This window comes from Sphaeroforma arctica, assembly GCF_001186125.1.
Source record: "Sphaeroforma arctica JP610 unplaced genomic scaffold supercont1.158, whole genome shotgun sequence".
Classification (NCBI taxonomy): domain Eukaryota; class Ichthyosporea; order Ichthyophonida; genus Sphaeroforma; species Sphaeroforma arctica.
Genome location: NW_014040400.1, coordinates 20,022 through 32,178, shown reverse-complemented (window position 1 = coordinate 32,178; position 12,157 = coordinate 20,022). Strand labels below are relative to the sequence as shown.

The 12,157-nt window shown below is 43.0% G+C and overlaps 2 protein-coding genes across 2 annotated transcripts in view; one reads left to right on the top strand and one right to left on the bottom strand.

Annotated features, from left to right (window-relative positions):
- Positions 1 to 4,259: 4,259 nt before the first annotated feature.
- Positions 4,260 to 6,001, bottom strand: SARC_03202 (histone type 1). The gene is made up of 3 exons (XM_014303010.1): positions 5,892 to 6,001; positions 5,425 to 5,655; positions 4,260 to 5,109 (listed from the first exon to the last, which is right to left on the bottom strand). The coding sequence occupies exons 1-3, from the start codon at positions 5,892 to 5,894 to the stop codon at positions 4,930 to 4,932; spliced, it is 414 nt and encodes a 137-aa protein (XP_014158485.1). The 5' UTR covers positions 5,895 to 6,001; the 3' UTR covers positions 4,260 to 4,929.
- Positions 6,002 to 10,488: 4,487 nt separating this feature from the next.
- SARC_03201 (hypothetical protein) overlaps positions 10,489 to 12,157 on the top strand; it is a gene marked incomplete at its 5' end in the record, with an annotated part of 15,716 nt that continues 14,047 nt past the window's right edge. The window contains one exon of the mRNA XM_014303009.1: positions 10,489 to 11,805. Coding sequence (XP_014158484.1) covers positions 10,489 to 11,805 — 1,317 coding nt within the window. The remainder of the gene's footprint in view (positions 11,806 to 12,157) is intronic.

Here is a 12,157-nt window from a genome sequence, read left to right as displayed (position 1 = left end):
ATATATATATATATGTATGTATATATATACACTATATATATATATATATAGATGTATATATATATAAATATATATATATTGATGGGTAGGTAGGTGCAGCGTTGTGGGTGTGTGTCCGTATTTTAACTTTCTCTCTTTCAACTATCTTCCATGGTCGATTTCGCATACTGATGTCGAGTTGTGCTCGGAAAATTTGCTTTATGTTGCAATCATTTGCAATCTCTCGTTATTTATCTTTCTTCTCCTATATATGTGCAAGATGAGTATATACAGAAGTATGTGTAAATACGGGTTGTATCTGCATAGGTGGCAACGCGTGTTACTTCATACATGTATTTAATTAGTGTGAACCACCTTATCCGTATGTATGAACACCAACCGGTACTTGATGTTACAAAGTAGCTCCAGTTAACATGTGATCTCAACCCTCTTCTCACACCTCACCCCCCATGTGCTTCGTACACACCCTCTGTACAGCGGAGAAAGGGTCCGATAAAGCCTTACGATCCGAAATCAGTTTTATCTTCCGACACAACACTCGCGGAAAGCTGACGTCGTCGTCCACTGCGGACCAACTCTTATCACTGGTGGCATGTGAGATCAGATTATATCCCAAGAACCACCCCAAAGCCCCAACGACTGCCAGTGGTAGTAGTACTAGCAGGCGCAATCGATGATGGCTATAAATATAATTTAGTTGTGTGGCTATAAATAGGGTGCTCTGGTGCTATTTATAGAGGTGAGGTATAGTGTTTGCTTATGCTGTCCTTTCCGTCTTAGGCCAGCCTATCTCGCTGCATTGCCAGAGCGCTGGTAGAAACGTACAACGAAGTGGGTGAGCTCACCCGAGGAAACACAGTTGCCCGCACACAAAAGACAAATGGGTTCAGAAGAAATGTACAGGAACATGGGGTGAAGATGGATTTGTGGTTAGCATCACTTATGTTCAAAATGTGCAGTTAATGAGTGTATAGGTGGTTATCAGTTACATCAGTGTGCTGAGTGCCATCGGGGGATGAAAGCAGCTCTTTTTCGGCGGCAGTGGCAAGCATGGAGTGTATGTGTTAGGGCGGGTGAGTTTATACGGACGAGTTTTGCCTTCCTTACAAACAAACGAAGGTGGCAGTGAGTCATATTTGGTATCCATGCACAGCATAATCCTAATGGTTAGTGAGCACAGCTCAATACCCAATATCCACTCACCATGACAAACAAGCGAAGGTGGCAATGAGTCGTATTTGGTATCCATGCACAGCATAATCCTAGTGGTTAATGAGCACAGCTTAATACCCAATATGCACTCACCATGACAAACAAGCGACGTTGGCAGTGAGTCATATTTAGTATCGATGCACGGCATGTTCCTAGTGGTTAGTAAGCACAGTTCAATACCCAACATGCCCTCAGCATCGAGAGAGCTTTGCAACCCTCTATGCACGGCTCGTTATGTTAGCGAGAGGCACGAGTTTTGTAAGGTTGTGGCTATACTCGCCTGAGCTTACGCTAAGCAAGGCGGTGTCTGTCCTTGGGAGTGCTGTTGGCCTGGATTAGAGCACCTCACTACTTTGTTTTAGGGCTGCACCTAACTACTTTGTTGTAGGGCTGTATCTCACTTTGTTTTAGGGCTGCACCTCACTGCTTTGTTTTAGGGCTGTGCCTCACTGCTTTGTTTTAGGGCTGCACCTAACTACTTTGTTGTAGGGCTGTATCTCACTTTGTTTTAGCGCTGCACCTCACTACTTTGTTTTAGCGCTGCACCTAACTACTTTGTTGTAGGGCTGTACCTCACTACTTTGTTGTAGGGCTGTACCTCACTACTTTGTCTTCGCGCTGCACCTAACTACTTTGTTGTACGGCTGTATCTCACTTTGTTTTAGGGCGGCACCTCATTACTTTGTTTTAGGGCTGCACCTAACTACTTTGTTGTAGGGCTGTACCTCACTACTTTGTTGTAGGGCTGTACCTCACTACTTTGTTCTAGGGCTCTATACCAGGTGTGGACCTTGGGTGGGTATGTACAACTCACTGCTCAGAGTCTAACACTTATAGTCAAATTTCTGAGTTGATTATCTGATAGTACACGATGGACGTTGCATACCCTATCACCCTATTACAAACACCACAACACTACCGAATGCCCAATCTGCGGCATGCAACACGTACAGACTGACCACACAAGATGTTACAACCCAACACCTCTTGCGTACAGGCAAGCAGTGCCATACTAAATATGGTGCCTGGTTTTTAAGTCGAAGTTCTGAACTGCTGCGGTGTCTGTCTCAGGTCGTACACTGCCAAGTGCATGGTTCCGAGGGAATGCAGCGTGTGACCCGGTTAGATGCTATAGCTCAAACCGACAGAGCTATAATAAGTAATAAAAGGCTTGTCAAGAGCTGCATGATACGAGGGTAATAGTGTTGCAATCCACATCCATGTGTACGGCTACGCGTGTTTACATGAGCGAATGTGCTAAGTGTGTTTACATGTGAGACTCTGCAAAGTGTGTTTACGTGTGAGATTGTGATAAGTGTGTTTCCAAGGAAGATTGTGCTAAGTGTGTTTACATGTGAGACTCTGCTAAGTGTGTTTACGTGTGAGATTGCGATAAGTGTGTTTCCATGGAAGATTGTGATAAGTGTGTTTACATGTGAGATTGTGCTAAGTGTGTGCTTCTCAATGATCGCACACCTTTTGTGTGCCTGAGTCGACGAGGTACCCCGTTTCTGGTCTCTAGGGTGCATGTGGTCACTAATTGTGTAAGTGAAAGGTGGTTGGATATCGCTGCCGTTCTGTGTTCGTTTGGGGAGAAGCTTCGAGTCGTCTACTGATGATTTATAAGGAAGTCGACACACACAGGCACGACACTTAAGTAGAACCGAGGGATTACAGCACCTGTTCGGATACATCATGTAACTGGGTGTCATACACAGTACAGTACATAAAAGAAAACTTGGATCTTCTGCCCGTACAGGAAGCGTGACAACATATGATAGATTCCAATAGCTACGCGATGTGTATTTACTGCAACGTAAGCCTGTGCTGAGCTTGTTCGCATGTATCATAGGGGCGATGAGTTATCATACTTTCACTTACTGTAACGCAAGCTCGTGATCAAAGGTACAGGGTTTATCATACTTTCACCTACTGCAACGTAGGCTTGTGCTGGACTGGTTAGGGTGCATCAAAGGTACAGGGTTTATCATATTTCAACTTACTGCAACGTAGGCTTGTGCTGGACTGGTTAGGGTGCATCAAAGGTACAGGGTTTATCATACTTCAACTTCCTGCAACGTGAGCTTGTGCTGCACTTGCTCGCATGTAATCAAAGGGGCGATGAGTTATCATACTTTCACTTACTATAACGCAAGCTCGTGTTGAACTGGTTAGGATGTATCGAAGGTACAGGATTTTTCATATTTACCGACACGACAACGTGCTGAATACTTGCCGTCTGTGGTCAACTTGGACACCCGAGTCGACTGTAACAGAGATACCAACTATACAGACTTTCGTGCCTACGCAGGATGGAGTTGTGGTCGAATCGAAACATGCACAATCATTGCTTGCACTCTTCCATCGCGTGTGCATTCGTACACTCCTCAATAGCGTGTACTTAATAACCACTCCTCAAATACGTGTACTTCTGCGTGCTCTTTGGTTACGTGCGCTCATGTCACCCTCTGTCGTCACGTGTGTTTCGTACACACTTCAAACACTTGCTGCCTGTTGCTTGTTTTGTTGTACCACACACTTGGTAGTGTGTACTTCCGCGCTCGTTTCTGTGCCATGGGTCCTGCGTGGTCTGCTCAATGAAAATCAGTGCATTAGTAGGAGCTCAAGACATTTCGGTTGTCGGTTAGCTTAACGATATACTTTTTCTACACACCTAGTATACTACCATATGCAATAAGTAGAAGCTCAAAACATTCAGATTGTCAGTAAACTTAACGATACGCTTTCTACACACTTAGTATACTGCTATATGCAATAAAAGCGAATATTAAACGGTATGTCGCGGTAAAACCTATAGTTGCGAGGCTGCCTATCATTGAAGATTGTACAGGTCTTACACTAATTGTAGCAACTTCCGTTGCAAGGACATGACTGGCAGTGGGGGCTTAAAGCCGAGGAACGAAAACCAGTACACGTTTACGCTGAATGTATTCAAAGACACAGCATCAGTGCAATAAAAAACAGAGTACGCAATCGAAAAAGTGTTTACCGTCTACCCACTTATGCATGGTGCTTAATAGCAGATTGCCCAAGTAAAACAATGTATTCAGATTTATTTGTGTCTATATAAATTCAAGCGTGTTTTGCAGGAGCTTAAGCTTACAACCGGTGCTACGTTACACTAATAAAGTTCCGGCGAAAGTCTCATTGAATCAACCCAGTATACGCATATAATTGGGCATACTTGAGGCCTTATTGTACCATTATGTCCAACCTAATCCCAACTACGCCTATATTCTTTGGTTTATCACGCTATTGGTGGTGGGAGTATACGTATGCCTGTGAGACGACTTTGCCCAGCGCTGTGTAAGTGCATCTTCATCACCATCTTGATAGTGAGAAGCTTATATAGGCCCCAGTTCAATCGCGGAAATATGATTGGGACCTGTCTGTCAGTATATCACCATCACTTCAATTCGACATCAAACCGCTTACTTGTGCAAGATATGTACGCACACGCAATAGATGTGATGCTTCAGTTCAGATGAAAGTGGTGAGAGTGCCCTCTGCCGCCGCTGTTGTAAAGTTTACCGCCCGGTAACTCCACTCAACTATGCCGGTGCAGAGCGCACATACTACCTTTTCTCCATCATGTATCTGTATCATACGTACATAAAACGCGATGTACGTCTACGATCTAACGTGGTTGTATAAACCATGTCAGATGCTATACATGCTATATATGATTTGGATGGATTAAGCACGTTCTCCACGGATGCGACGGGCCAGCTGGATGTCCTTGGGCATGATAGTGACACGCTTAGCGTGGATTGCACACAGATTAGTGTCCTCGAAAAGGTTTACCAGGTATGCTTCAGCGGCCTCTTGTAGCGCAGCAACGGCAGCAGACTGGAAACGAAGATCAGTCTTGAAATCCTGTTTGTGGGGGAAGTTAGATTATCGTATTAGTAAGACGAATGCATGACCTTATGTGCTATAGGTGATCGTATTGATACGAGTATGATGACTATATTAATATATAAATTCAAAGAGTGTGGGGTGAGATGAGGGTAGACCGGTGGACTAGTAATAGGCCAAGTACTAAGAGAGCGCGATGGAGAACCATTTTTTGGCGTATCAATCTGCAGAAGTGCATAAAGAGTTGCTCACACGTAACCACACACACGTAACTGACTTGATAAGCACATAAAAACACATTGAGCACGGTACGCACTACTCAAATGCACTAACCTGGGCGATCTCACGAACAAGACGCTGGAAGGGCAGCTTGCGGATAAGCAGCTCAGTGGACTTCTGGAAGCGACGGATCTCGCGAAGTGCGACCGTTCCGGGACGATAACGATGGGGTTTCTTCACACCACCTGTCGTGTGGGGTGCTGACTTGCGTGCGGCTTTGGTGGCCAACTGCTTACGAGGTGCCTTTCCTCCGGTGGACTTACGGGCGGTCTGCTTGGTTCGAGCCTGAACAGAGAGGGGAATACGAGGATTAGAATATTAGAGTTAAAGGTTGTGTGAAGAGATGAGGTGATTTGAGACGCACTGAAAGGTTCAAGCCTTACTTAATGAATGAAGCGATTCACCGCAAAGGTCTGAACGTTCAGCGACAAACAAATATGCCACGAGCACACACAAGATCGTTCACTAATCACTCGCTGAGGTAAGAAACTGACGAGCCGATTTCGTGAAAGTCCACTTACCATTTTTTCTGTCCTTGATTAGTAGTCCTATGCTATGAAGTGAGCAACTGACGTTTACGAACACAACATAATCGGTTATATAATTAATATCTATACGCTGAGAAGCGCGCTAGACACCTCCTGTTGCAAAGACCGACATTTTATAAATGTTTTAATTCTGCGCCAAATCCCAACCGACACAATCGGATCCTAATTAATATGTTCCTAGAAAATATATTCGTAGTGTGATAATTCCAATACTTCTCCAAAATATATAGGACGAATATAGTACTTTACGATTTGTTAATACTCAAAATAAGGAATTTTAAATACTCAAAGTTGGGTTGCTTTGCAAGCAGTCGAAATAATTTGCCTCTAAATTATAGAATGTTCCTAATTTCAACATAACTAACTTTATAGAACTTAGAAAATTTCAACTGAATGCTTTTTTATTACTTTCTGCTCTACAGGCTGCAGGCCTGTCGCAGTATCGCCCCATACCGTAGTCGCCTCTAAAGTTCGACCTAGGAAGGCTTGAACCTTCGCAGTTCGTAGTTCGTATTAATTCGTACCCATCCAGTCCTCAAAGTTGTCTCCTATCCAAGGGGGGTTATGGAAGTTAAAACCGGATTTACCTACCTACCCTTATTAGAAGTCTTGTGCCGATTCCAAACGCTCTATACCATGAGCTAATAGCCAACTCACCACAGGACGGACCGGTTCTGAAACAGCTTCTCGCAGCTTCGCGATCTATCAATAGCTGCGTCGCATACATTCGTTAATGGCTTATGCTTGGACTTTGATGAGAAACAAAACAGGTAGTTCATAATTAGAGCGCAGCGTATGGTTAACGAGCATCTACATGATAACGAAAGTATACATTGTAAAAATGTACATAATTCGTAACGTTATTCAGATACCTACCACCCTGAGCAATTATGCACTCTTATCTGTATGATGCAATTAAAGATATGAACCCATCATAGGAGAAGGAATCATGTGCGTTCCGGCATCCCTTCTGTTTGACACGTCATTATGCGAGTTCACATCTTACTTTCCCGTCCTCGTGCATAGCCCTGTATGAAGGTATATTCGCACAGTATAGACTATTTAATGCTAAACTTGTTAGTTTCAACACACTCTGCTTCCCTTTCTCGTTGTGCTGAAAACACCTTATAGCCTCAGGCCCTCAGCAGACACATTCTCGATACCTCACTTCGTAATTTTCATTTTGAAATAGGGTCATCAATTCTGCGCAACAATCAAATTTGATGATTTGGAAATTTTGGCAGTACGAAAGTGGTTACAACTTTTTTAATGAAAGTTTTTGCCGGAGTAAAATAACCGAAGTTCATACTAAATTTTTCAGATTCATATGCAGACTCGCTTTCAAAGCATGCAGAACGATGGCAGTGCATATAGCAATATCAAATGAAGGTGTTCTCCTGCATCTGAGCGAAAGTACACGTTACAAACACGTGCAATGATTTTTTCTCTGAAAAATAAAATAAAATAGTTTTTTCTGAGTAGCCGACTTCTTTAACACTGCCATTATTTTTAATTTTACAGTATAAACGGCTATTTCGTACACATACACATAACCTGTATTTTATTTTTGAAGGCTATCTCCTTATTCGCCGAAGGACTTGAACATCGCATATATAGTTGCAATATGCTGAATGGATTTAAATACGTACTGCGCTCGTTCACAATTCCAGTCACAGATAATAGTCATTAAATATGCGTTATAAATTGACGTATTGCTTTAATACAAATACGACGTACGTGGATATAACCTCCCTGGTGTTTTATTTCTGTTGAATCCGCATCGTACTATGTAGCAGCCGAGAATCCCATAGGCACCAATACTATCACAATTTCGTAAGTTGGAACGGCAGGTGACCGTATCGTGTAGTCAGATCTAGTCGGGTCTTTTCTAGACTACTGTAATAATTGTTACTGAGCTGTTCATGGACTTATATGTTCCATGCTAAGTATTGCGTGGTGATGTGGCTGTACGATTCGTATAGTGCTACGAGCAACCACACACTCTATACACAGACACGACATGTATAATTTGCTTTTGCAACGTACACTCCACATAACCCCTATATGTCGGTAAACACACCACATGCACACGATATTATATACACACGCGATTCCTTAATGCACTGGTGACGTCATGTGCTATATTACAAGCATATCTCTGAAACACTGGTATTGCTAAGTGTTAGGTTACGTACCATGAAGTGCATACTCTCACCGTGGCGGCCCCGTGAGATATGATTTTAAGATGTACACAAGTCGCAAAAGCACGCAAGCACACTAAATATACTCTCGCATACGCCCGCTGTCTCATACATACACCCAAGTGTTGCTAGGTAGCACAGTCAATATGCAGGTAAACCGCGTATAGCTTAGTACTTGCTTTTGGTACACACGATTCATGCTTCGACTGTGCGATTGTTAGTGATCTTCGTCCCAACAGCTCATTATTGGAGGTGGATAAACGTACATAGTTTGTCTATTTGATCGCGTTAGCGTATCCAGAAAGGAACCATTGTATTTATTCCAATATTAGCACATATTTGTACAGTTCATTCGTATTGGACTAGAACTGTATGTAGTTAAAGCCTCTTTATGGAGACTTGATATCTCGCCTGGCTTGGCAATCAATAAAGCGATATTACTGTTTTATTTTTTTACGGTGGTACGATGCTGTGGTATATCGATCTCACATAGGGGTACACACTCATATATATTGCAATCAGACACACGAACACGTCACGTTCATCGGTATTCGCTATATACATTATCCCCGCAGATAATTTTACATAGGTACAACTTGATGAATGAAAATCCTACGACGTCTGTTCAATAGTTCTTTTTCTGTTTATCCCTGTATTTCCATTGAAGTAAGTTCAAAATTACAAATTACCAAGGAAGTAAACTGTACTTGACATAATAAATACGCTTCGAGACAAACGAGTGTGATAATTGCTTGTGCCACGACGAGATAAAAATATATACTATACCAAGAGCACACTGGGGGAAAACACTGCGTAGATTTATATTTTTACACGAACCCTACTACTATATTGTGGCAGTCTGCCTCAATTGATTTCTGTCATATAGATTCTCCAATACATGTTCACTGCAATCCTAAATTATTATTACAAGCCTCTTTTCATGTGGGGGGTATACAGTCCGTAAATGATTCAGTATGTTGAGATATCGACCCCCTATTCATTGTCACGGTGTGATCATCATTCATCACCCATGATAAATTGAATAATGAGAGCACAAATACAGTGCGGTATGTATCTAGAGACTACGGGTATTTATACCACTATATTTAGAGACGACGCCGTTGTTGACGCTGGCTGCTGGTGTGATGAATACATAGAAACTAACATCTGAAGTTCACACACGTACACTCTCTCTAGAGCGGAGTGCGAGACTGAATAAATAAATACGAGTCTGTCCAGACAATGACCACAACCAAGATACTTCAACCGCAAATTTATTTACAGTCTACGTTGCCTATTTATTTCAGTTGCGTTTGTAACATTTTGTGTAATTTTTTTAAAACAAACAAAAAAAAGTACATAAATACAGATACGAAGTAAATATGTATTTACACATTTGCTTTGTTAGATTCTCGGCGGGCCGGTATATTGTACAGCAACTCAAGTTTCATCAAAGAAACATAACAATTCTGCTGCAGTGCAATCATTTTTTTAAATACCGTCTGATACCACGTCGTAAATAAAAATACCCTCTGTTACCGGCTACTAGGTGCGCTTGCAAATTTATTTGCAACAAATTATTATACGACGTCTGTTGTTTGAAAATAGCGCAATTGCTGTGTATTGCTAAAATTGGACTACATATTTCAATTCCCAAAATTGTGCTGTTAAAATTGGGACTAGCACTTCGAGATGATAAATATACAGATCCAAATCTCCCCAGCTACTAGACTTTCTACCAATAGTATGGCAGCAATGCCTTCCAATTCCCATTAATTACCGCAATGAGCCAAAGATCAACCACTGCCTTTTGAAATCGGGACGTTCTGCCTGTGCTCTGCAGCTGCTTTCGAAGTTTTGCTAGCGAATTTCTGCGAAATTGAATTTCCGACACTTATTAGAAATTTCAATATTTTTATACATTTTGTGTAATGTAATTAAATTTCAAAATAGATGTGGTTCAACAATTCAACAAAATATATGCTTTTCCAATCGCTTGGTGGTTGGGTCATGGGTGTATATATTTATCTCCATCTATATAATCGCACACCTGTACTATATCTGCGTTATAACATACTTCCGCTAGATCTCAGAATCACACCGCGTACGCCCCACTGTCAGTTTTATAGTTCACTCACATTCTTTATTAGACTCATTTAATAGTGGGAGGTGTTTGTCCTGTGTGTTATAAGTACGTGGCTTTTCTGCGTCCAGTGTATCATTGGCTGTAGGGAAACACTCACATTATCAACACATATACGTGGTTTGCTTGAGCTGGATAAATTGACTCGTACACTTCTTAATATTGATAACATTCTATCCATTTGAGATATCAAGCACATATATGTTCCTATATTATCTCTTAAAGTATGGCGGGTAGTAATCAAGGACAGAGCATGCCTGGCAATGGTCATGGCCCAAACATGCCCATCCCCAGAGACCAGGCGTACGGGCAGCAGCCGTTACACCCATCGCAACAACCACCGCAACTACAACAACAGCAGATGATACAACCATCACATCAGCATCAACAACAGCAGCAACAACACCACCAGCAAGCACAACAGGGGCAACAAGGGGCACCTCACGGGCCACCACAACCACAGCATCGGCAGCAACAACAACATGCACCCAAGCACGCTGTGCAGATGCAACAACAACCGCCGTCACAGATGCAACAGCGGTCACCTCATGTGCACACACAGCAACGCGTTCATATACAGCCAGCTCATGGACCTCAGAAACTGCAGCCACAGCAGTCGAATCCGAAACAGCACCAGCAACACCAGCAACCGCAACAGCAACAACACCAAGGGGGAGGTATGGGTAAGGGGGGTAGTAGTGCTGACCATGCGAATGCCGGAAATAAGAACAATTCTGGTATTTCTTCTGGACCGATTATGATGGGTAGAGGTGGGGAGAGAAGTTCACTGTGCCCTAAGGATCGTATGGCACCGCAGCAACAACAGCAACAGCATCAACAGAAGGGAAGACCGCCTAGTAACCATCCTTACACACAACAGCAGCCTATCATGCAACAGCCTATGGCACAACCACCGATACAGCAACAACCACCAAAGCATGTACAACAACAGCAACAGCAACAACACCAAGCTCAGCAACAACCGCAACAACAGCAGCCACAGCAACAACTGGGTCAGCACCCCAACGCCCACCCCCAGGCACCGCAACAACAACAGCTTCAGCAGCCCAAGAAGCAACAACAACAACAACAACAGCAACAACATCCACACAAGCAACCTCAGCAGCAGCAGCAGCAGCAGCAACCCGGACCTCCTCCGCAGCCGCAGACACTAGCACCCATGCCCCCGAATGTATCCCAGCAGGGGACTCAGTTGTCGGCCATTGCGCCAGGCGCAGGGTCCAACAGTAACAGCAACAGCAACAACAACTCGGGATCCAATTCTGGGCCGAATTTTACCAATACGGGTGCGAATGCGAATGCGATTGCGAGTGCGAGTGCTATGGCGAACCCGCAGGAGAGCGGGGGCAACCCCAGTTCCAGCCTGAAGGTGGAGGATGCCTTGTTGTATCTGGACGATGTGAAGCTGCAGTTTAAGGACGATCCACAGGTGTATAACCAGTTCCTAGATATCATGAAGGAGTTCAAGAGCCAGGCAATCGACACACCGGGTGTTATCAATAGGGTGTCCACGTTGTTTCAGGTGTGTGTACGGTTCGTGGCGTGTGCTTGGATTGTACCAGTCAGTCTCTGGTAGTCTACCAATGTATACGATAATTAGCGAAGTGTAGTTATTCCTGATTATCCACAGGCGCGCATGCTGTGTTTTTCCGGCATTGACCTGTATAAGAGTACTCTAATATTATACCTGAGTAGTATACGTATATAATACTACTATCATTTAGCTATCGAAGTACGCTGATGTTTTATGATGAAGGCGAACTCTCTATGTTATAAATTTTAAAATATTTGTCGTGATTCGCCTACTCATCAACAAATTTATAGTTCTATTTATATATATATATATATATAGATATGTGTGTGTGTGTGTGTAT